Here is a 26,200-nt window from a genome sequence, read left to right as displayed (position 1 = left end):
ATTTACTGAGTCTCTACAATGTTCAAGGGGACTCTATTCTCAATGCCATGTTTGGACTTAAAGGACACTAGAAGACATATTTTTGGCCTCAAGAAAATAATTCAGTGTTTAACAATGAGATATTAACAGAAGTATTGAATTCTGGGTCCAGAAAGGATTTAATTTCCCTGAAAGAATTTCATTAAGAGCAAGGATCAGCCCCAATTTTGTTTCTTAAATAATATTTTATTTTTTCCCCAGTAAGTTATAAAGCAATTTTTAACATACATTTTTATAAGTTTTGAGCTCCAAATTCTCTCCCTCCTTTCCACTCCCCTTCAAACAGTAAGCAATATAATATATATTTTGCATATTCAGCCTCTATTTTAACACTGAATGCTCCCAATGAAGCCAATATCTGGTACCATCATGGGTTTAGTGTATAGTTGTTGTTCAGTTGTTTTAGTCATATCCAACTCTTTGTGACCCCATTTAGGATTTTCTTGGGAAAGATCCTGAAGTAGTGTGCCATTGCCTTTTCAAGCTCATTTTACAGCAGAGGAAACTGGGGCAAAGAGAGTGAAGTCACTTGCCCAGGGTCCCACAGCTAGGAAGGTTTCTGAAGTCAGATTTGAATTTGGGTCTTCTTGATTCCAGTTCTGTGCTCCATCCACTGTGCCACCCAGTTGCCCTCTGAATGCATAGTCTGAGAGAGAGAAAAAAAGAAAAAAAGTAGAGGAGGAAGAGAGGAAGAAGGAACAAGAGGGAGTAGGGAAGAGGAAGATTAAGAGAGAAAAGAAGGATGTGTATATGGTTAGTATGTATTAGAGCTACTTACTTCAAGGACCACTTGGGTTAGACATACCATGGGCTGATTCACCCAGTATGGAATCCATAGAAATTAGATGCCACATATCAGTCCCATTTCTGATTCACTTTCAATGGCATAATTATGGGGAGGGTCCTAGGACCCCAGCCAGTCAAAGAGTCAGTCCACAGAGCAAAATTTTAGTTCTAACTAAAATAATGAGAGTCTTTAAAGAAGTTCACAGAACTCTGTCCTTATTTCTTCTTATTCAAAATGGTTATGTTACTATATTGCTCACATGAAGCACTGTAAGAATATGAGATCACTGTAGTGAAAGCACTTTAAAAGAATGTAAAAAATGTAAGAGGAATGTTCACATCCATATTCAATTCAGTTCATTTAAAAATCTTCAGGCACTTGCCTGAAATATGGGTGATAAAACAAAGAAAAGTAGCAGTCTCTCCCCACAAGGAGCCTATAAGCTAATAGAAGCATTATTGCTATCTCACTATTGGACCAGTATCTGCCAGGGTTTCCTCACCTCCTGGAATATAGATTAGGCTAGTTCTAGCCCCCAAAGGCAAGGAAATGGTCTCCAAGACTTGAGAATCATCTGGGAGCTAAGGATCAAGGTAGATAGAATAAGTAAATAAATAGCCAACATTTATAGAGCACTTTTTGCTATGTACCAAGCTTTGTGCTAAGTGCTTTACAAATGTTCTCTTTCATCTGATCTTCACCACAGTCCTGGGAGGTAGGGAGTCATCAGGCTTTGCCTTCCTGATCCAACGCACTTCCATATAAAGATGAGGGAGGGAGATTCTTTCTCTGAGTTGAGAACACTTTCCTTGTTGAGTATCATTTCTCTCCTAGGATTCGGCAAATGGTCCTTGGTTAATTGTTGAGTGATCTGTGAGTGTTATTTCATTCTGGTATCAGACTTGAGTTATCTGAGGTCCAGTCCAAGCTATGCCCAAACTATAAAGGCTGACGTAGCTGGTGGCTGGAACAAGAAGCCTTCAGTGGCTTACATTGTGGAGAAAGTGGAGGAAAGGTGATACAAATATAAATTGAGCAGCCGGATAACTGCATCACAACAGTGTCAAGGGTCTTCCTGGTAGGAGAAAGAGAGACCCTGAGAAAATTCTATTGATGATTATAAACTGGCTCAGTGGGTACCAGAAGATGCTAATAGGAAGAAAAAAAGAAAGTGCCGGGCCTCCTCTTCCTTATTTATTGTTAATTGGCATAGAGAATCACAATAGCTAACATAAAAAAGTTACTTGTAAGCTGGGACAGCCCAGTGCATGTTTTGAGATGGAGTTTGTGGGGTTTAAATATGGAGCGAAACCAAAGGGTTTGGTTAGGACTTGTGAGGATGCCATTGAAAGGAGTGATGAGGACCCTGGCCCATAAGGTCTCTGATCCAGCAGTTTTGATGGAGAATGTGCTCTATTCTCAGCTACCTCACTATAGGCAAACTTGACTTGAGATGAAGTCAGGGACAGTCACAGTTAGGTCACCATCAGTGTAGTACCCCTGATTTTCCTGGTGCTTCTCTGGCTCATTGTGGTGGATTTTTATCAGGTGACCCAATGTGAACTGCAAAAAAATGTGGCATCTGACCCACTATATGGACCAGATCACTGAGATCCAGGACCTATTTTTGAAACCCTTACTTTCTGTCTTAGTAAGAATTCTAAGACAAATAGGCAAGGGCTATGCAGATGGGGTTAAATGACTTGCACAAGGTCACACAGCTGGGAAGTGTCTAGATTTTGAACCAGGTCCTCTCTACCTTGCTTAGCTACCTTGGACCTAGTTTTTCTAAAGTGAAGAAATGAAAGCTAGGATTTCTTTTTTTTTTAACCTCTTACCTTCTGACTTAGAATCAATATTGTGTATTGGCTCCAGGGTAGAAGAGTGATAAGGGCTAGGCAATGAGGGTTAAGTGATTTTCCCAGGGTGACACAGTTGGGGTGTGTCTGAGGCCAAATTTAAAGCCAAGATCTCTAATCTCTAGGTTTGACTCTCAATCAACTGAGCTACCTGGCTGACCCGAAGTGTAGGATTTCTTATCTTTGTTCCCCTTAGACATGTGGTCATTCCTCCAGGGTGCCATTACATTTTTTATTTATTTTGCTTTATTCTGTCTTTTTCATTTAGATTTATTTTCCTTTTTCCTTTAGTATTACTTTTGGACACCTCCTTGCATTCTCTGGATTAGAGTTGTCCAACAACAGCCCTAAAACCATTCAAAGGATGAGAGATCCTCTAGAAGACTTTGAGGATCTATCCATCTACAGGTGGAGAGTGATATCCTGTCTATCAGAATTCCCCCTTTTATACTCCTTGCCACATGGCTTAGAGAGTTCTTTCCCTAAAAGGCAAGAAATTGTCTCAACAATTAATTGACAGAGAGGCTAAGGCTTCCACTGAGGAACTAACTTTGCTTCTTACTTGTTTCATGCTTAACCTTCACATAAAGGCATTAAAAAGACCTACCTATGTGTTTTTAGTCCCTTATTCTTGGTGGATGTCCTAAGATCACTCAAGTGATTTTATCCTGCCCTGTTGGAGCAGTGGAAGTGGGTTGAAGGGACAGAAGGTACTCTCTATTTGCTTTATCCCTTTTATGCCATGGCCATAAACCTCCCTTTGTTAACTGCAAATGTCTCATTTTCTTCCAATATCAGACCTAAGGTACCATGGGGTGAGTCAGACCTAGACCTTGGTGCACTGGTAGTCTTCTGACCAATTATATGACTGGGCCACTTTGTGAGAGGCCAGGGAAAACCTATAAAGCTCACACCTTAAAAGATGGCAGACTTCAGATAGACATGGCATCTGTCATTGGCTTCCCTGCTCTGTCATCCATATTCTCATGCCACAGGGTGTCCCTTGGAGTGCTTGAGTGGCCCTGCCTTTTAGAGGTTCAGAAGAAAGTGGATCTGACCATTGACGCAGCCAGCACCCGATTTCCCAGATTGTCATTGCCCCTCTCAGTCTCTGAAGCCCAAGTCTGCCCCTGCCCAGGAGCTGCGGGTGGCTGGTACACAGCCTTGTGGTGCTCTGCCTGGAGGCTAGAGGCAAATACTTTTATGAGGTCAGTGCTCCACAACTATGAAATGCTTGGTCTGTGCTGAATTAGGTGTGCAATTAATTTCAGCACCACAGTAGACCACATAATCAGAAAATAATTCCCTGGGTGGTTTCCACAGCCAAGCACAAGTGTACATAAAGTAAACACAGTATGGTCAAATGATTCTAATCAGTCAACTCGCTTTTTATGAATTGGCTGATGGATGAGATGCTTTGTGTTTCCATACCTTTGTGAAAAGTGCCTGGAATCCTTAATGGCTCTGTCCTTGGCTTCCATTGTGGCTCTGGCATAGCTCGGAAAGCATGATAGCAACATATAGTGGGGAGATCATAGGATAATTGATTTAGATCCAGAAGGGATTTGTAGAAATCTTCGAGTTGAATACTCTCTTTTTACAAGTGGAGAAATCAAAGCCCAGACCAATTAAGCAAATTGTGCAAGGCCATACAAGTAGGATGTGGGAACATCAGAATTCCAAATAGAACCTCTGACTCAGAAGCCAACACTCCTTCTGTTGGACCACTCTGCCTCCCAGCAGTTAGAGAGTCAAATGGCTTATGTGAAAGTCCGAATATGACATTTATTAGTGGTATAACTCGGAGAAAGTCACTTCGTATCTCTGAGGCTCAGTAGCCTCGCCTGTAAAATAGGGATACTGATATTTGTACTATCTAGCTCAAAAAGTTATTGCCAGGAAAGTACTTCATAAGCCCAAGAGTGTGAAATATTTTTATTGCTCTTAGGTAATACCCAATGTAGTCTAATCAGAGATACAATCATAATAATTATGAAGATAATAACATATGACACAATTTATAGGATGATTTTACTTTTATTATTTTACTGGCTCAATCAATAATCATTTTATATTACTACATGGGTTCAAGCTCTCTCTCCCTTAGCATATAATCTCCTTGAGGGCAGGTTTTTTTCACTTTTGTCTTTGCATCCTTACTACCTACCACAAGGTCTGACACATAATAAAAACTTAATCAATGCTCTTGTACAAAGCACCGTACTAAGGAAAACAAAGCGTCAGTGAAGCATTCTCTGCCCTCAAGGATCTTACATCATCAAGAGAGACAACATGCATGCAGACACATGCATGTATTGTTCATTCATTTCAGTTGTATCTGACTCTTCAGGACCCCGTCTGGGGTTTCCTTGACAAAGATACTGGAGTGGTTTGCCATTTCCTTCTCCAGCTCATTTTATAGATGAGGAAACTGAGGTAACTAGGGTTAAGTGACTTGCCCAGGGTCACACAGCTAGTAAGTGTCTAAAAGCCAGATTTGCGTTCAGGAAGATGAGATGACTTCAAGCCTGGCACTATCCACTGTGTCACCTAGCCATCCTCACATGCATGCATACATATACACATCTGGGTGTAAATATTCTGGGTTCCCAGAACATGGCCGTTACAGCTCTACAGGGCTCTGGGGATAACCTTGATAGATTGGAAAACTGTTTTTCTAGTACTATATGGCTCTCCAGCCCTTGCCAGTATGCTTTCTGCCATGATTATCAGTTTATATAAGTCAACCAGACTTTAAATGAGCTTTTGGAAAGGGGTATTTACTACAGTGATATAATTGGTACAGATGGTACATACACTCCTCCCCAGAGTCTGTGACACTTTTTCCCACCAGTTCATACAGAGTCCAGGGGAAATTTGGCTTCGCTTAAAGAGGACATATGATGAAGGGATAACTCTCTTCTCCCAGAAGTCCTTTTGCTGAAGTTCTCAAGCTATTTTCCTCAGGTAGGGTGCAGCTTTTCTGCTAGGCTCTTTGAAGAGCCTTGAATTTTCTTTCCTAATTGAATCTATCTCTTCTTGGCTTCTGATGTAGACTCTGTCTGCCATCAGTCATTCCAGGGACATTGCTAAGATGCTAAGGTAAAAGCTATATCCTTCAGATGACCCTCTGGCCAAGGGGAATGGAAAGAAAACTGAGCCTGAGGCTGGTTCCTTGGGTTCTGCTCCTCCCCACTAATAGATTCCTTCTCAGGGGTTTAGTTGGCACAGTCTCTTCTCTTCTCTGCCAACCACTTGACTCCACCATTCCAACTAGCTTGATGGTTTTATCTAGGCTCCATAGGGTGTGACCAAGGCCCATAGCCAATCTGAACAGACTTTCTGTTGCAGCTAGAGAATTATCTAATTCATGTTCACACCTTGTGAAAATCAACTTGTAATCTTTTCTGATAAATGTATCAGAGTATAGCATATTTTTATCCACTTTAAGTAGGGTAGGATAATTATTTAAAGTTCCAAAGGTATCATATCAAATTCATAGCCCTGTGTGAAAGCCAGATTAAAAATATAATCATAAATAGTTAACAAAAGAAATGAAAATAGGTAATGTTATTTTGTGGTTTTCTAAGTTACCATGCAGCACACAGAGATCTATTTCTATTAGAGGCTGATACCACTGACTAGATCAGTGATGGAGAACCTATGGCACAGATGCTAAAGATGGAATGTAGAGCACTCTCTGTGGGCACTCAGCCACCCTCCCTCCCCACCCCCCAACTCCAGAGTTCATTACTAGGGCAGAGCTGCTCCACTCTCCCTCTTGACTGTACCTGAAGACATTTTTCCCACCCCCACTCCTCTGTCCAGCAGCCCAAAGAGAGTGCACAGGGGAAAGGTGGGTGGCTCACAGGCAGCAGAGTTGGAGGGGAGCAGAATGCTTGGGTCACTTCCCTTCCCCTCTCTATACCCACTGAAGACATTCCTCACTTCACCCATCCCTCATCCTAGAAGCTCAGTGGGAGTGTTTCCTCCCTCCCCTGTGTGAGGTAAGGGGGTGAGGGGGCATATCCAGCATGTCAGGGAAAGGGGTACAAACTATGTGAGGGGGAGGGGAAGGAGGCCTGGCACTCCATCTATAAAAGGTTCACCATCACTGACCCCCCTACACTTACATTATCCCCCATGTTTAATGTCAATACTTACCCATGCAATGTTTGCTTTACATGTAATTATATGTTCATTGATGTATTGCATTGCTGTATGCTCCTGTTTTTTTTCTCTTATACATTTATTGTTTGTTTCAGAATCACATATGTATTGTCATTTCCTAACTCTACTTAGTTGTTTTCTTAACTACATGGTCTGTAATTGGACAATTTTGCATAGCCTACAGATATTAGTATTACTTAAATGGTTTTTTTTAAGGTTCTAGGGCAGAAGAGTGTTAAGGACTACACAACGGAGGTTAGGTGACTTGCTCAAGGTCACACAGCTAGGAAATGCCTGAGGTCACATTTGAACCCAGGACCTCCCATCTCTAGTCCGCTCTCAATCTACTGAGCCACCTCTCTGTCTCCTATTGCTTACTATATTCACTCTGATGGGGCTTGGACTGGCTGCCTTACATGGGGACCCTAAATCCAAAAAGTCTCTGAGAATTGTATTTTTTTCCCAGTTGGAAAAGGAGTATGGTGTTTTCCTTTACCCTCCAACTATTTTATTTGCAAATTCTGACACATAGACTTGCCCTAATACTCTTTAGTGAAGAACATTTTTTCATGTTAAAATTAATTTATTCCAAAAGGTAAAGTGAGGTACAGTAATTTGCTTTATTCTTTACCTTGGAGAAGGGATTCAAAAAGAATAATGGAAAGTCTTACTAAGGCACCCAAGTGCTACACAACATTTGGGTCTATGGACTTGGCCAAGCAGACTCCAACAGATTTGCTGAAGACAGATTAAAATATTGGGTGTGAGAATGAGACAGTATAAGGATGGGGATTCCTAGATTAACCCCCACTTTCACTTAAAAGCAATTGTAAGAACATTTCTTATTTGAATCAATCAAAGAGAGCCATGTATGAACAAGTTCTACGTGTTTCCTTGAATCAAAAACTTTGCAGTTTGACATGACAGATAGTCTGTTTCAATTGGGTAAAGGACTTGCTCACACCTTCAAGAACGAAAACAAGAAATTATCCCAGAAACCCGGAGAAATTTCATGGGTCTGCCTTCAGAGGAAAGAGTAGGGGCCTCAAAAGCTGAGCTGGAAAGAATCGGCAGCACTGGAGCAGCCAGGGAGAGACAGAGAAGGGAGAGGTAAAGGAGGATACTCAATCCTAAAGCTCTGCTGCAGCCTGGAACTCAGGCTACTGCTCCCATTTACCCATCCCCTCAAGGACCATGGAGAATTCCAAGAAAAGGTGTACTCTCTCCTCTCTACTCCTCACTGTGACTGCGTCTTCTTAACAGATACTGTAATGGGACATTTTCTGCTTTCTTCTTTAACCAAATGTTTCTGGTAACCTGAATTTGTCACAAAAAGGCAGAGATTAGCTAGAAACAAATGTAAAATGTAAATGAAGACTGAGCACCAAATAACTGCCCAACTGTGAGGAATTTTCCTTACTAACTCCGGACTTGGAGTACAACTATGATTATTGTTTCATTTCTTTGAATATATATATTTAAAAATATATATAAAATCTAATTTCTTCTAGGCAACTAGGGGTATCAGTGGATAGAATACCAAACCTGAAGTCAAGAAGATTCCTCTTCCTGAGTTCAAATTCGACCTCAATCACTTCATATCTGTGTGACTCTGGGCAAGTCACTTAATTCTATTTGCCTCGGTTTCCTAATCTGTCAATTGAACTGGAGAAGGAAATGGCAAACGACTCCAGTACCTTTGCAAAGAAAACCCCCAAACGGGGACATAAAGAAGCAGATCTGACTAAAAGAACTGAACAAGCCAACTCCTTTTAATATCAACTCACAAAAGCAACAAAGAAGAGAATCATATTGACCTGAGGTGCTAATATATTGCCCTTGGTTTTCAGATGAGCTGATTATTCTAATAAGATGTTGGTGTTTGTGTGGGTGAGATTTGTGGGGGAAAGGAATTTGGAGTAGGGATTAGGAATAGCTTCATGTAGAAATTGGTGATTGAGTTGAATTTTGAAAGTGGCAATGCAAGATTATCATCCTAATTCTATCGATGTGGAGGAAATTGAGCTTTGAACCCTTTAAGTGACTTATCTAAGCTCATGCAGTTTAGTAAGCACACACACTCAGACTCAAATTTATATCTGACTCCAAATCCAGAGTTCTTTCCACCTCAGCTGCCTCTGAGAGAAAGTTCTTGCTTCTCCTCCAGAACTAAAAAATATCTACTCCATCTGGCAAGATTTTTTTGAGTGGAAGTAATTATATCGAAAGACGAAAAAAGTGAAATGCAACAAGGTCTAACAGTTCACATTAATTGGAGAAAAGACTGAATAAGTCATTTGTAGGACTCTGATGACTATCGTGATTTTATTAGAAATAATGAATATAAGGGATCTGCTTAAACAGGGAAAGATGTTTGAACCATACGTTATTGCTAAAAAATGCAACCATTATCTGAGCCTTCAGCAAGTCAAATCTTTGTTGTGATGGAAGGTTTTGCCTCAGTGTTGCTGGCTGCTGATCGATCAGTTTGGTGGCGGTGGCAATTTCTTAAAATAAGACAAAAGTGAAGTTTGACACCTTGATTAACTCTTTCTCTTAAATGCTTAGAAGGCATTATAGGACATAAATTGGCCTAATTTCCATATGGTTGTGTCTCAGGGAATATGGAGGCCAAAGGAAAGAGAGAGAGCTGATGGAACTGCTGATTAGTGGAGCAGTCACAACTCACAACATTGATCCAAGCATTTCACTGTCTTTTATGGGCACAGTTCGTGGTGCCCTGAAACAATTACAATAACAATGAAAAGATTTCAAGTATTGCAAAAATTACAAAAATATGACAGAGACACAATATGAGCACATGCTGTTGGGAAAATTTGTGTCAATAGACTTGCTTGACACAGGGTTGCCACAAATCTTCAATTTGTAAAAAGCTCTATCTGTGAAGGGAAATAAAGTGAAACATAATAAAACGAGGTAAAATGACTCTATGCAAAGACTACAAAAATGCAAATGAGAGCAGTGATAAAAGGAGGGCAATTTGGAATAATCGCAGTGATCATTCATGGTCCTGAATAGCAGATGATGAATCACACTTCCCTCTTCTTGGTAGAGATATGGGGGACTGCAAGTATGTAACTTTACATTGTCAGACATAGTCATTGTGTCTGCTGATTAGTTAAATTTCTTTGGTTACAAAGAATGATTCAAGGTAAGGGAGGAAGGCATCTCGAAAACTGATGTAACGTAGAAACGAAAGGCATCGATAAAACTAACTGAACAAATCAAGTTCTAGGTACAATCTGTTCTGAAGATGCATTTCTCCTACTATCGTTCCTGAAGGATCAATACTGATACAAGTTGTTTAAAAGGTGGAGAAATGAATTGTTGATTTCCTATTTATGGCTTCCCAGCTGGGTGACCCAGTACTTTACATACATACATACATACTGTGAGAGAGGAAATCCCGAGACTTTTCTTGGTCATGCAGAGAGCCTGGAATGGAGGAAAAAGTCACGGCTCTCACAATGCACACACAATACTGAGCTTTGAGTTCTTATTATATATGTATGCTTGAGTGTAGTATATGTATATACACTCATACATATGTGTCTGTATGTATAGCATCACCCTAGAGATGCTAATCCCCTCCAAACACCCTAAGAGGACTTGCTGAGCCCTTTCCATGGCTCCTTACCCCTTTAGGGGTCTGCCTGTTGCTCAGCTTTTGCCAGTGGCTCCAAGAAGCTGCATCATGTTGTGATATGGAAATCACTTTAAAAGACTGATATATATTAATTTAAGGTCACCAAGGAATTCAGCTATGTAATTCCTAAATGAAAACTCAAGTCAGCAGTCAACCTTTTTATGGTGTTTTAATTACAAACAGGAGGAAGAAAAGTATTAGAAGGAGAGGGAGAGAGAGGGAAAAGGGAGAGAAGGAAATAGGGCTTAAATACCCACTCTGCTTAGGCTGAGCCAAAGGCCCAAGGCCCTGGATAGCCAAGGCAAAGAAAAGAGATCAGTCCCTATCACTCACATGACCAAAATGGAGAAACAGTCTGTGGGCTCTTCCACTCCAAGCACCAGGCTCCAACAACCTCTCTCCCTCCACACAGGAAGTCCCCAGAACTCCTGAGCTGTCCTCTACCTCACTTCCTGTGTCTCATATGTGCCAATGGTGGCTCTAACTTGACCTAGGACCGCCCAGTCTGTCCTTTTTGCACATGTCTGTTGAAGGCCATATTCTCAAATAATTAAATCTTGAGTTTTGCTGCAGCCCTTCCTAATCTTCTTACCCTGAGTAGGGTGGAGATTGTAGTTTCCAAGACCTGATTCTGTTATTCCAAGTATCTCTATTGTTATTGATCAGGAAATAGCTAAAACCTATCTTCTAAAGAATGGTCTGAATAGGGTTGAGTAGTTTTGAAATTCACAATGTGTAGCAGCTGCCTCTTGGATAAATCATGTTGGTAGATGGGCTAAACCAGGTGAAAAGTAACCACCAGCCCACTGGTGAGTTAGGGAGATGTCCATCCCAAGCACAGGATGACTTCTCCCAACCAAATGGGAGGACAGAGGAGAACAGTTTGTTACAACAGCCAAGAAGGTGGCTGAAGCAGTTGCTGTGGAGCGCTCAGAGCTCGGTCAGATGTTGAAGACACCGAGAGCACCAGCTGTAGCCTGGGCCATCGCCAGGCACGCTGACTTTTATCTTGCCTCTCTACTTTGAAAACTCTGAAAGAGAAAGTGAGACGGCCGACTTCAAGCAATTCCAATTAATGGGCCAGTCAGGAAGTCACCCTTGTGATGCCATTGATCCTTTTGAAAATGAAGAATGAGGGGGCAGCTGGGTAGCTCAGTGAATGGAGTGCCAGGCCTAGAGACAGGAGGTCCTGGGTTCAAATCAGGCCTTAGACACTTCCCAGCTGTGTGACCCTGGACAAGTCACTTAACCCCCATTGCCTAGCCCTTACCGCTCTTCTGCCTTAGAACCAGTACACAGTATTGATTCCAAGATGGAAGGTAAGGGTTTAAAAAAAAAGAAAAGAAAAAGAAGAATGAAGAATGAACAACAATGTGTGTGTGTGTATGTATATATATGTATATGTATATATATATATATGCACATCCATATAAATTTATGTGTAGATATATAGATACATATCTATGATACAGATATATATGTGTATGTGTGTATAAACATTTACCAAAACTAACAAATGTAAGATTAAAATTTAATATCCAATACTCCAAGTATTATTTTTTATAAGATTTATTAGCAGAGGAAAGTAATAGCCTTAGTAAAGAGAAGGATCTGGACTGCAGAGCAGGAGAGAGAGAGAGAGAGAGAGAGAGAGAGAGAGAGAGAGAAAGAGAAAGAGAGAGAGAGAGAGAGAGAGAGAGAGAGAGAGAGAGAGAGAGAGAGAGAGAGAGAGCAAGGGCTGAGTCTCAGAAACTTACTTACAAAACACAGGGACACAGTGTGGAGACATAGGGAAGGGAGTCCGAGAGATGAATCCAAGGGCACAAAGTTCTACTTACACACAAAGTGGTTTTTTACTGATAAGTACAGTTATCTTCGACCAAATGTTTAGTCCCTCTTAGAGACTCAGCTTTATGATTCTTCACATTTCCCTCCCTCAGGAAAGGAGCCTGGAGCAGTGATCAAGAGCTCGGAATGCAAAACTGATGAGGGTCCCGAAGTCCCCATTCTGGAGGATACTCTGTCTTCAGCAGTAGACATTCAGCACCATTCCTGGCAGGTTTCCACGGATATTGAGAATACTGAAAAGTAAGTGTTCTTTGAAGGATAGCTCTGCATTTAGAGAGCAATGTATCCCCCAGATAACAGTGTTGAAGGGCTCAAGAAGTCCAGACATCTTAGCCCAGGTTTCAAAAAGCAGACCCCTCTTCTGCCTGCCATAGCATCGTAGAACTGGGAGTTACTTAAAAGATTATCTACTTAAAGGCAGCTAGGTGGGTGAGTGTACTGACAGCCAGGCCTAGAGACAGAAGGCCCTGGGTTCAAATCTGGCCTCAAACACTTCCCAACTGTGTTACCCTGGGCAAGTCACTTACCCCCATTGCCTAGCCCTTTTAACCACTCTTCCACCTTGAAATCAGTACACAATATTGATTTTAAGATGGACGATAAGAGTTTTTTTTTAATCATCTACTCCACAAAGATCCATCCCCTCCTGTATTTTTGAAATGATGCACCATCCATCCAGAGCAGTGATGTGTCTAGCCCACAATCAGACAGCATGTTAGGGACAGAACCAATGCCAAAACCTGACCACCTCTGCCCACTACACATCACTGAATCCTCAGAGAAGTAGAAGTATGTTATGTTCCTTTGAAAAGTAATAAAGGGAATTCCTCTGGTGGGACTGAGATCCCCTGATTGTCTCTAATCTACTCTGCTGTGGAGGAGTGCAGGTGCTGAAAGGAGGCAGAAAGAACCCATTTCTAGTTGATACCCAGATTTCAGTTATTCATGTCATATGACAGTCACAAGGGGAAGAAGAAAGGAAACATGTCATATCACTTGCCTTCTTGGGGATGGGGTAGGATTGGGAAGAAGACAGAGAACACGGATGGCAAAATACAAAAAAAAATACTGAAAAATTGTATTGACATGATATCTGGAAAAAAATAATTTTTTGTATAATTTTTAAAAAAGAAAAAAAGAAGAAGCATTTACTAAACACCTACCTATGTACCAAGCACTGTGCTAAGCTCTTTACAAATATTCACTCATTTGATCCTCAACAACAACCCCAGCAGATAGGTGCTATTAAGAACCCAATTTTACAGTTGAGAAGAATGAGGCAGACAGGCAAATTAACTTGTCCAGGCTTATCATTGTCTGAGGTCAAATCTGACTCTCCAGGCCCAATGGTCTATCCACCTTCCCACCTCATTGCCTCAAGAAAAGGCTCTTTCTCTGAACGTATTTGGTTGCCAGGAAGGAAGCGATATCTTAATTAAAAAACAAAACAATATTTTCATTTCACTTGGGTAAAAAGAAACCATAAAAATAGCTAAAATTTCTATAACATTTACTCTGTGCTAAGAATTTATAAAATTTGATACACACCACAACCCTGGGAGGCATGTGCTCATTAGTATCCTCATTTTATTGATGAGAAAACAGAGCTTAAGTGACTCGTCCACTTGAGGCTGGATCTGAACTAACATCTTCCTCACCCTAGGCTCAGCACTCTACTGAACCAGCCAGCTGTCCCTCCTAAGGGCACAGATTACTTTATATGTTGATAGGTTACACACACAGCCTAGCGTGGGTGAGAGAGCAAGTGCCAGTCAGAATGACCTTGGTTCCAATTCCACCTTTAACCCATATTACCTGGGGGACATTGGACGAGCCATTTAACCTTTCTCTGCATGCCTCAGACAACTCCTTTGGACTTCTCTCCTTTAACCTTCGTGCTTGTAGATAGTCCATATTTCTCATATTCTCCTTTGTTCTTTTTTCTCTTATCATGATGCCAAGCATCCCCCATCCTACGTCAGAACATTTTCTCAGTTGATACACAAGCAGAGGCTCCCAGAGGGAAAAGCTGGATCTTAAACATGAACTCTGTTACCTGGGACGAGTTGTTTCCCTTTCCTAGACCTCAGTGTCCTCACCTATAAATGAAGTAATTGGACTAGCTGGCCTCTAAAGACTCTTTCGGCTCTCCCTTCTGTGATCTTCTGACCCAAATAGCCCAGTTCTCTAATCCCCAAAGCTGGCACAAAGCAACTTGATTGAATGTAGGACAGTTCCAGGGAATGAGGTGTGTTGGGAGTATTGCAGGTGGTTTGAATGAGCAACAAAGTAATGAACATTTTTATATTATTTTTAGAAGGTTAAGACACAAGTATATTTGTATTCTTTGCATTTCTACTTCCAAATTGTAATGTGATTACAAAGCTAATTTCTAAATTTCTATGTTTATAGGAAAAAGTGGTTTATGTGGTAATTATGTGCTATTGATAAAACTGTCTAAGCTTGAAAATGGAACAATTCAGGCACTGAAGCTGTCTGATGTAATTGATAGTACTCTACCGACATGATCAAGGATGATTCCCCCCTGGAAAAACAGAGAATTCTATAGTCTATTCCCTACAAAATCAAGTTCTTGCCTAGATTGATTTCCCTATTCAGAAGCTTTAGAAGCCAACATTAAGATTCAGAGGATATATAAACAAAATCAAATTGTGGGAAAAAAGCTTGGATTTGAAAAAAAAACAAGTGAAAAAAATTAAAACTAGACTCTATAATGTTGTTACTCTGATCTCCACCCCCAATTAACTTGAATTTCCTCATGAGAGTCATTAAAGACAGGGAGGACAAATAGAATGGGATTCTCATATTCTTCCATTTCCCCAGCTTCATTTCTCTGAGGGTCTTTTGACCGAGAAGTCAGTCTGTATACATTAAATATCGACTCTGTAGACATTGAATGAGAGTATATGAGTAGAAGCTCTGGATATTTATAGAATCATGCCTTTGCTCTTGAGAAAAGTCAGGTTAGGGGTTAATAGTCTCTTCTGTCTTCACTTACCAACACAGCCTAGGATATTCTATAGGAAAAGAAAAAAACAACACTTCAGCATCTTTATTTATATTTTATTGTGTATATGTATGTATATAATTTATATTTATAAAATTTAAAATATACTTATAAAATATACATACATATATATACATAATTTATACTGATAAAATAGTTAATAATAGCTAACATTTATATAGTGTTCTAGGGTTTGCAGAGTGCTTAACAAATATTCATTTTATCCCCTTGACAGTCATGGGAGGTAGATGTTATTTTTATCCCTATTTTACAGATGAAGAAACTGAGGTGAGGGGCATCTAGATGGCACAGTGGATAGAGAGCTAGACCTGGAGTTGGTAGGACCTGGATTCAAATGTGGCCTCAAATACTGCCTAGCTGTGTGACCCTGAGCAAGTCACTTAACCCCATTTACCTAGCCCTTGCCCTTCTGTCTTAGAGTTTTTACTAAGAAGGTAAGGGTTAAAAAAATAAAACAAGGAACTGAGATGAACAGAGAATAAGCATCTTGCCTTGGGGCACACAGCAAGTGTCTCAGGTCATATTTGAACTCGAGGCTTCCTAACCTCAGACCCAGCACTCTTCACTACACCAACCTGCATTTTAGATCATGTTTATGCCATATTAAGGTTTTCAGAGCATTTGACATAGTAGTATTTCCTCTGAGCTGGACTGGCTCTCTTAGCTTGGCATCTAGTGGCACAGTGAATTGAGCATTCAGCCTGGCATCAGGAAGACTTGAGTTCATATCTAGCCTCAGGCACCGTCCCCCAGCCTGTGTTCCCCTGGATAAGTCACTTCACCTCTATCTGCCTCCATTTCCTCAGTTGTAAAATGGGGATAATCATAATAGTACCCACGTCCCCAGGTTCTTGAGAGGATCAAATGAGATAAGATGTGTAGAGCACTTAGTAGAGTGCCTGGTACATGGTAGACATTTAATAACTCTTCATTTTCTTCCTGCCTTCCGTCCTCTCCTTGGAACTACCAAGACAGGCCCCTTCAAGTCCCCTGATTACCAGTTAACCAGACCTGATAACTTTTAGAAATCAGTATTTTCTACAGTAAACCAGCAAGAAAAGTTGTTCTTTTTTTAATTCTCCTATGAAGTCTGGAGCAGACTCTCTCACCAGCATATACAGTATGCAGGGGAAAATGGATCTCAGCTTCCAGAGTGCATGTGTTAATGGAGTAACCCCCAACCCCTGGCCGCTCTACTCCCTTTGTGGAAAGCCCAATGAAGTTCCCCTTCGGGGCTGGAGCCACCACCGTTACATGGACATTCTTTTTCGGTCCTCCCAACAATCCCGTAATAGAATTGCTATTATTTCCCTTGTTTTTTAAATAAGGAAACTTTGGTCCAAATAAGGTAAGTGACTTGCCCAGAGACACAAGCTAGTAAGAGTCCAAAGCAGCCTCTGACTTCAGGTCTTTCTGACTTGCAGTCGAGCCCACTATTCACCAAATCAAGTTGCATTTGAAACCAGGTATTTGTTTAATGCCAGATATGACATAAAATTTAGAGCAAGAAAGCTGTTACCCACATCTTCATTCTCTAGTTCAAGGTTTCTTAATCTGCTCTAGGAGCTTGGCTTTACCTAAAACTTGGATAATTATATTTTAATATAATGGATTTCCTTTATTATCTTATTTCCTTTATTTTATGCATTTAAAAGCATTATTCTGAGAAGGGGCTCATAGGCTTCACCAGACTACCAGAGGGGTCCACAGCACAGAAATTTAAGAACATTTGCTCTAGCTGGTTTTTAAAAGAAATGAATAAAAGTATTTGTACTTACAGCTTACATTGACTTAATCTTGTCATCGATGTGTTTGTCATTCATGCAGAGACATGCGAGAAATGAAAAACCTTTTAAGCAAACTCAGGGAGACTATGCCTTTACCATTGAAAAATCAAGGTGAGTCTTGTCATTTCTCTATGGAAGAATACGTGTTTTCATTGAAATCGCCCTGAAAATTCATTTTTGAGAAGATTTTTTATGCCCATATAAAAATGAATTAAAGGGAAGGCATTGTGGTATTTGGAAAGATCACAGGTTTTGGAGTTAGGGGAACTGGGTTCAAATTCCTCTTCTGACACTCAGTAATTGTGTGATGATGGGTAAGTCACTTAACTTCCACAGATCTAACTTTCCTTATCTGTAATTTCCAGCTTAAGATCCGTGATTCCCATATATTTGGTTTCCCTTTAGCAGAAAAGATGGAGAACTTTTGAATGAGGAGGAGGAAAGAGTGGTAGTATTCAAACAGGTAGATATTTCTATCCAAAGCATCATGTTGGATGCTGTAGGAGACCCAAAAAACAAGACTCAACCCCATAGCCTCAGAGAATACAGTCAACATGGCAGCTGGCAGAGAAGTCTTAACTCTGCTTGAACCCAAGAGATAATGTAGGTCACCTACTTAATTGGGTCATCATGGCCATAGATACCCTACATTTGCAGCACATCAAGGGTTACAAAGCAATTTCCATGCATTCTTAGCTAATCCTTAGAACTCCATGAGCTTGCTGCTATTATTGGGTCTTTGTAACTAGTGGCCTCCCCCTTCCACCAATTGAATTTATCAAAGTTGTGGCTAGTTATGGCCTTACTTAAGAACAAGGGCAGTTCAGCCAAGTCCTCACATCTACAGGTGTAGAAAGGTCTCAGGAATGTTGACCAAGGAAATTTCAAATGGATGTGTAGATCTGTTCTCAATGGTATTTGCCTAGGGAGAAGATCACAGCAAAAGCACAGGCTATCCCATTCTTTATGGAAGGTAGGAATGTCCATGATGATAGAGGGTCAGTCAGACTTGGATAGGAACAGAATCAGAAAATAATTTCTATAGGAGGGGGAGAGGGAGAGAAAGAGAGAGAGAGAGAGAGAGAGAGAGGGAGAGAGGGAGAGAGGGAGAGAGAGAGGGAGAGAAGGAGAGAGAGAGAGAGAGAGAGAGAGAGAGAGAGAGAGAGAGAGAGGGAGGGAGGGAGGGAGAATATCTATCTCTTTCATCTTAAGAGATGATGCAAGTTAGGGGAGGATGTGATATTGTTAGGGAGGGAAAGGATTGAATTTGGCAGGCAGGAGCTAGGGTAGCATTCCAGGCAGAAGGAGCAGTGTGACAGAAGGTGAAGAGGTGGGAGTGAGAACAACAGATGAAGGGAGTGGTGAGTAGCTTTGCCTGAGCAGCATGAAGGGGTAAGGGAGAAAATAAAATACATGGGGGCTTAGGTGGCCTGAAGCATCTGCCTGATGAAGTGCCTGAGGGGGAGTTAAGGAGCCTGATTTTCTCTAATATATCCTGTGGCTGGACTCTTCCCAATGTTTGATTGAAAGAGGCAATGTTTTTAAAGTAAGAAGAGTCTGACCATAGAACTGAAGCGTTTTCCCTTTGGAAAGCTCCTTCCATGAGTGCAGCTATATTTTGCCAGTAAGGGCAGTACAAAAGAAAGTAAATAATCAATCAATTTATCAATAAATATCTACTAAGTAAGCACCTACTATGTGCCAGGCATTGTTCTGGTAGTAGTGGTAGTCTCTCGGTGACCGAGAGTGATGATTGTCTTTGTGCATTATCATCTACGGTGTACCCTCATATGGCTTTGGAGTCCAAAGGCTGAGGCACACAGTTTGTGGCACACGGGGCCTGGGACGCCCATTGTTACGGGAGGTGCGGTTGTGGCCTGGTGTCGGCGTTCACGCACAGCGGCAAGACGTCGACGTCGCTCATCTTCAAAGGTAATGACGGCGCCATGGTTAATGTGGGCTCGCCAGCTGCTTCTGTCAGTGAGTTCTAGTTGCTTTGGTGTCATGCCAGCCCACTTCAAGTTGGACTTTAGCTGATCCTTGAATCTTTCCTTTGGTCGGCCTTGTTTCCTGAGTCCAGCTGACAGTTCACCATAGAATACCTGTCTTGGTACTCGCTGTGGGTCCATGCAGATGACGTGTCCAGACCATCGTAGCTGGGTTCTGAGGACCAGGACTTCGATGCTGGTGGAGTTGGCTCTGTCGAGGACTTCCTGGTTGGTGATTCGGTCCTGCCATCGGATCCTCATGATTGATCAGAGTGGAATTGCTCCAACTGCTTCATGTGCTTCCGGTACAGTGTCCGTGTCTCACAACCGTACAGGAGCGAGCTGAGGACCCTGCGTTGTACACTTTGAGCTTCGTCGCAGTGCTTACACCGCTGTGTTGGAGGACTTTGCAGCGCAGCCACCTGAGTGCCTGGCTGGCCATTTGGATCCTGGCATTAATCTCGAGGTCTAAGGACCCATCGTTGGAGATGGTGCTGCCCAGGTACTTGAACGTGTTGACGTTAGAAAGCTGCGTGCGGTGCCGTCGATTGTAATGCATAGCTGGTTCGTTGGCCTCCCTGGTGCGGGCTGGAACAGCACCTCTATTTTGCTGAGGCTGATCGTCAGGCCAAACAGTTTTGTTGCGGTGGAGAACCTGTCCACAATGGTTTGGAGATGATTTTCTTGGTGGGCCATGAGAGCACAGTCATCTGCGAAGAGAGCTTCCAGGATGCGTCTAGCTAGGAAGTGTCGGGGGGGCAGATTTGAACCCAGGACCTCCTGTCTTTAGGCCTGGCTGGCTCTTATCCACTGAGCCACTTGGCTGCTCCCTGTAATCTCTTTCTGGCCATTTGTTCAACCCCCTTCCCATCTCTGGGCTGAAAGCATACCACGCTGTTGCTGTTGCTTTGCTGTGGCGGCTGCCTCCGAGGTCTACCTCTGCAGGTGCCTCCGCGGTGCTCTGGACCTGCAACAGGACAGGACCAGCATGACAGTCCTCTTCGGCAGACTTCCTAAACTGTGTTAGACTGGAAAAACTGTCTCCTGATCTTTGCCATTCCAAAATCTGATTTGAGGCACTGCTTAAAGTTGTGTGGAAGGGAACGCTGGGAGTTCAGCTGTGTCCTGGCTCGCACTTTTTCATCTTGGTTCCTGCCAAGATGTGTATCTTTAGATAGCTTGTAGAGTGAGACTGTGATAAAGAGCTAGGCTGAAAGGGAAGCGAGGTCATCGCAATGGGGTGGAGGGGGGTGACACCAACTAACTTAAAGCCTTTCTGACAGAGAGAGAAGGCATGGGACATTGTGCCTAGTACAGAGTAGTACTTAAATATTCATTGACTGACTAGAGAATCCAACCAGACTCAATATCATTGTGAAGACATAACTGGATGGGCCCGAATGGCTTTGCCTGTGATATTCCCTGGACCCATTTCTGGCCACTTGATCACCGGCATGGCTGGTGTTGCTATGTGAAGGATGAAGGGGAAACATAAAGACCAAACTTAGAATTCCACGAATGTAGAAGATTCTTTTCCTACAAGCCTAGAGTCTTAAAGAACTGCCTTAGCCACTGCGAGGTTAAAGAATGTTCTGAGAGTTACATAGAATAGGTCAAAAGTTGGACACCTGGAGGATGAAAGGTAAAGTGAAAATGGACAGAAATAACATCCTGATTCTTTTGTGCAGAATCTGAATGTTTCTCTACTACATCTGACTTGCTGTGTTCATTTTGTTCCTCTCACTCAAGTGGGAACAGAAGAGAACTCAGAGGAAAGGAAAAGTCATCATTCTTAAATGTGTGTTTTCCTTCTTGTATTTTGACTATGTGAGATAGCTCTTACTAGTGTTTAGTTTACCCATCTCAAAGTTATACTTCTATCTCCAAATCACCTTTCCTAAATGCTCCAAATTCCCATCATTGTCTATTACTATTTGATCATGGGACCTTAGATTTAGAGCTGGAAGGACCTTAGAAATCATCAAGACTAAACCCTCCAGAAACTGAGGCTGAGAGGGTTGAGTAATTGATCCAGGGTCACACAGCTATTAAGTGTTTGGGGGCAGGGCTTCCTGACTCCAAAAACTTAGCTGGCAATTTATTTATTCATCTGTCTATCTATCTATCTATCTATCTATCTATCTATCTATCTATCTATCTATCTATCTGTCTATCTATCTATCTATCTGTCTGTCTGTCTGTCTGTGTCTGTCTGTCTATCTAATCTATCTGTCTGTCTGTCTGTTTATCTATCTGTCTGTCTGTCTGTCTATCTGTCTGTCTGTCTATCTATCTGTCTACCTATCTGTCTATCTATTCATCCATCTCTCTCTGTCTCTCTCTGTCTCTGTCTCTCTCTCTCTTTCTCTGTCTCTCTGTCTCTCTTGCTCTCTCTGTCTCTCTCTGTCTCTCTCTCTGACTCTCTCTCCTTATGTCCCCCATTTGGATCATCACCTGTTGCCTTTAGAATTGCTTCCATAGTGGAGAAGAAAGCACCAAGGAAAGAGACAGAAGCCAGAAATTCTGGTGACGGGAATACCTTGGATTCACGGATCACAGTGCTAGAGCTGGAGAGGACCTTGAAGGTCATCTAGCCTAACCCCCTTGTTTTATAGATGAGAAACTGAGTCCCCGAGGAGCCAAGTGATTTATTCAAAGTCATGCAGATAACTAGCAGAGCTGTGATTCCACCCCAGACCCTCTAACTTGACATCCAATACTCTCCCCATTGCAGCATGCTGCAAACTTTCCCTTCACAATATCCCCGTCCTCCCCCCACCAAATGAAAAAGTTGCAGGTGAAAGTATGCAGAAATCATCCTTGTTCTCCCACCATTCGCTGGGCAGGACTGACTGAGCCTGGGACCAGGCTGTTCCTCTTCCTGCAGACTGGGCCTCCTCCTTTGTCCCACATTCTGGGTCAGTGACAGTGCCTTTGGGAGCTTCCTTAATTATAACCGCCTTGCTGTGTTTAATGGATTACAAATAGAACGGCCTGCAGAGAGCCCTCAAGGTGACTAACAAAGGGTCAGAGGAAGACAAAAAAGAAGGATGAACATTCTCTAAGTGTCCATTATTGTTCAACAGAACAAGTCTGTGGAAATAAATCAAGCCTAGAAGGCAGGCTCGTGATCCCATAAATTCTTGGGCAATTGATGGAATGTCATGGGGTTTTGGCCATAGATTCACATGGGTGTGCTTTGGGTCATCTGGTACACCCAGGAGGAAGAGAGCTGGACCAGGAGCCAGAGGCCTGGACTTCAAATAGGGTCCCTGCCACTTACCTCCTGTCAAACCCTGAGAGAGTCACTTAACCTTCTGGACTCTGTTTCTTCATCTGTAAAAGGGGAAGGCTGGCCTTGGAAGACTCCTTTCCATCCAAATGTGCGACCCTGGGATTCTGTTATAGCCTACTGTGAACCACAGACAGACATCATCTACCTTGGGAAATGGAAAAATTATTCTTTACTCTTTGGTGGTCTTTAAAAAAAAGTGTCTATAATAAAGTACTGGGCATCCAACAGCAAAATGAAAGAATTTCAACCCCAGAGAACTGACATGCTACAAATAGGGACAGCCTTGACCCATGACCTCTCCAGTTTGCTGAGTCTAGTAAGAACCAGGGTCAGAATTCATGAAGAAAAAAAAAAACCTGATTGGATTCAATTCAATGAGGACTAACAAAGAGCCTCCTCTGTGTTATGCTCTGAGCTATATGTTGGGGAAATAAAGTTAAGAAAAAGAAACGGTCCTTGCCCTCAATAGCAGCATTATTGGAGCAGGGTTGAGGGCTACAACTTTTATGGGAAAGCATTTCAATACAAAATACATACAAGTAATTTTCCTGTTAGGAACATGCTAGCAAATGGCACCAGTCTAGGCGCCAACATTTGGATGGAGCATTTTGTTTCTCACATTCTTGCAATCATCTAAAAATGGGGTCTAGGAATGGGGGAGAAGCATTTCTGTGCTGGCACGTGTGGGAAAACACAGGTGGAAAGAAGTTGCACCCACAGCAGGCAACAGTTTGGGCTTTCTGAACTGTGTGCTTTTCCTCATTGGTGGTAAAAACATCAGACTTTGGCATAAATCACTTTTGAGGAAACAAGCACTAGTTCTCCTATTTCTCCTCTCTTTTCTTTCCAAAGTTGGTCTCAAAAACTGGCTACAGATTTCCAGAAGGGTATCAGTTATTTTAAGAGTAAATCATGTGACATGGAATTCCCCAGGCAGGTTAACACTACACAGCCACTTAATGTGGGACACTGAATGATAAAGAGGACGAGATGAGCTAGCCCTCGTTGGGGAGGTCCATGCTGGCTCCTGTCTACTGACACTCAAGAGACCGTTTTGTTTTTATATTTGTGTCAAGAGCCCTTATTCCAGTGTCTAGCATATAAGTAGGTGCCAAATCATTGAGTTGCATGGAATTAAATTGGGTCATTTTCAAGAGAGTAAGTCCAGAACAGAGCAGGCTTGAGAACTGAGTAGAACCTCCAATCGATAGAAGAAACATCCTAGGGAGGATTGAGAGTCACAGCATCACAGCTGCGGAAGAACTCAGGGCTGAACTAGTCCAAGCCACACCTGAACAAGAACTCCCTCTACAGTTATTACTGAAAAATGGCCATACAACCTTGGTGTGAAGGCTTCCTCATCTGGAAGCAGCTTGTTCCCCTTCAGGACAGCTCTAAATGTTAGGAATTTTTTTTTCAGCCAATCTCTTTGTCTCTACAATTCATTCTCCTTTGTGGGGTCAAGTTGAACAAGTTTAGTCGTTTTTGCTCATGTGATTGCTGTTTAGTTGGTTTTTGGTCATGTCCAACTCTTTGTGACCCCAGTTGGAATTTTCTTGGCAAAATACGAGAGTGTTTTGCCATTTCCTTCTCCAGTTCATTTTACAGATGAGAAAACTGTAAGTAAACAGAATTAAATGATTTGCCCAGGGTCACACAGCCTAGTAAGTGTCTGAGGCCAGATTTGAACTCAGAAATAGGAGTCTCCAGGCATTCTATCTACTGTGCTAGCTACCTTGCTGGTGACAGCTCTTCAAAGACTTAAAGGAATTTAATATCCCTTCAGCTTTTCTATTCTCCAGGCTAAATGCCCTCTGTGTCTTTGACTTAAACTCATTCTCACTCTCACTTTGACAAATACAACTCAGTCTCCAGTGCTTTAGCTATCTTGATTGCCCTCTGGATACTCTCCAATCTGACTCTGTCCTTCCTAAAAAGTAGAGCCCAGAAATGAACAGTATTTTAAATGTGGTGTGGTAAGGGCATTGTATTCATCATGAGCATTATGCCTTTCAATGCAGGCAAGGATGGAGTTATCTTTGATTTTATCATTAATTTTTTTTACTTTCCAACCAGCAGAAATTCACCTTCTTTCCCTCCCACTTCCCCAAAATTAAAAAAGAAGGAAAAACAAAACCCTTATTAAATCATGCATAGTAAAGCAAAACAAGAAAGAAAGAAGAAGAAAAAAAAAGACCGAAAGAAAAGAAAATGTCTCATTCTGCACTGAGTCTTTCACCTCTACCAGAAGGTGGATAGCAATGCACAACCATGTTTTTGGTCTCCATGTCACACCATCGACTTGTTTTGAGCTTGCAGTTCACTAAAACCCCAGAATCTTTCCCCCAAGACTTACTGTCTGGTTGTTTCTTCCAACCTTTGCTAGTGTGATTGATTTATTCCTATTAAATTTAATCATATTAAATTCTGTCCATTATTCTAGTCTGTCAAGATCAGTTTGAATAGCGAGTGTCATTCATCATGTTAGCACTCCTCCCAATGTTGTGTTATCTGCAAATGTGACAAGCATTCCTTTTATTTGTCCAAGCTACTGATGAAAATGTTGATTGTCATCAAACTCCTTATTTACTCTATTTTCTTCACAATGGTAACATGAGAGAATTTGTCCAATGTTTTGCTGTGTATTCTATGTCTACAGAATCCTCCCTGTTCTGGTTATTCTTTTTTTTTTTTTTTTAATTAAAACCCTTACCTTCCGTCTTGGAGTCAATACTGTGTATTGGTTCCAAGGCAGAAGAGTGGTAAGGGCTAGGCAATGGGGGTCAAGTGACTTGCCCAGGGTCACACAGCTGGGAAGTGGCTGAGGCCAGATTTGAACCTAGGACCTCCCATCTCTAGGCCTGGCTCTCAATCCACTAAGCTACCCAGCTGCCCCCTGTTCTGGTTATTCTGAAAAGGAAATTAGACTAATTTGACTTGATTTCCTGATCTCAGCAAAACAATGGTGGTCTTTAATGTTCACCACCACCTTCTCTGAAGGCCTGCAAACCAACCCTTTCAAAATGTGTTCTAGCATTTTGCCAGGAAGAGTCAAGGTCCTTGGTCTATCATCGTCAGACTCCCTTACCTACTTTTTTTGAGTCAAGATTGCATTTGCTCTTGAGGTCTTTTGTAACTTTCCTATCATCAACAAGCTTTCAGAGATCTCTGACAATGACTTAGCAATCAAATCTACCATTTCTTTCAGTTTCCTAGAATGGAATCCATCCAAGACTGCCCACTTAAGGACAGCTAGATTCTCTCTTACCATCTCTTCATTTATCATCATTTTTGACACATTTTCTATCTTTAACTAGTCCAAATTTCACACTCGTTGAAAGGGGCATGAATGAATTCAGTGTACCAACATAACCTCTGCAGAATCCTCTCCTTCCAACTGGGATAGATCTGAAAATGGGCTGCATGGGTGCTTTCCAAGCCAACTCCATACTTTGTTTTACTCTAGACTCTCAAAACCAGAGCTGATGACCCTAATGGAAAGCAAATAAGGCAGGCAGGACAGGCAAGACTGGTTTATTAAGAGCTTTCTATGTGCCAGGCATTGTGCCAAGTGCTGGAAATACAAAATCAAGAGAAAAGATAGTCCCTACCCTGAAGGAACTTACATTATAGTAGAGGAAAACAATACTTAAAATGGAAACAAAAATAGAGAGGATGGGGAAGAGAAGGGTTTGTGTATGCTCAGAGTCA

General features: G+C 41.8%; 1 protein-coding gene across 1 annotated transcript in view; it reads left to right on the top strand.

Moving 5' to 3' along the window:
* Positions 1-26,200, top strand: part of RGS7BP (regulator of G protein signaling 7 binding protein) — a 123,859-nt gene that overhangs the window by 87,611 nt on the left and 10,048 nt on the right. Inside the window, exons 4-5 of the mRNA XM_001366337.4 lie at positions 12,463-12,610; positions 17,247-17,317. Of these exons, the coding sequence (XP_001366374.1) occupies positions 12,463-12,610; positions 17,247-17,317 (219 nt within the window). The remainder of the gene's footprint in view (positions 1-12,462; positions 12,611-17,246; positions 17,318-26,200) is intronic.

The sequence above is a fragment of the Monodelphis domestica genome, chromosome 3 (assembly GCF_027887165.1).
Source record: "Monodelphis domestica isolate mMonDom1 chromosome 3, mMonDom1.pri, whole genome shotgun sequence".
NCBI lineage: Eukaryota > Metazoa > Chordata > Mammalia > Didelphimorphia > Didelphidae > Monodelphis > Monodelphis domestica.
This window is presented reverse-complemented; position numbering and strand designations above follow the sequence as displayed.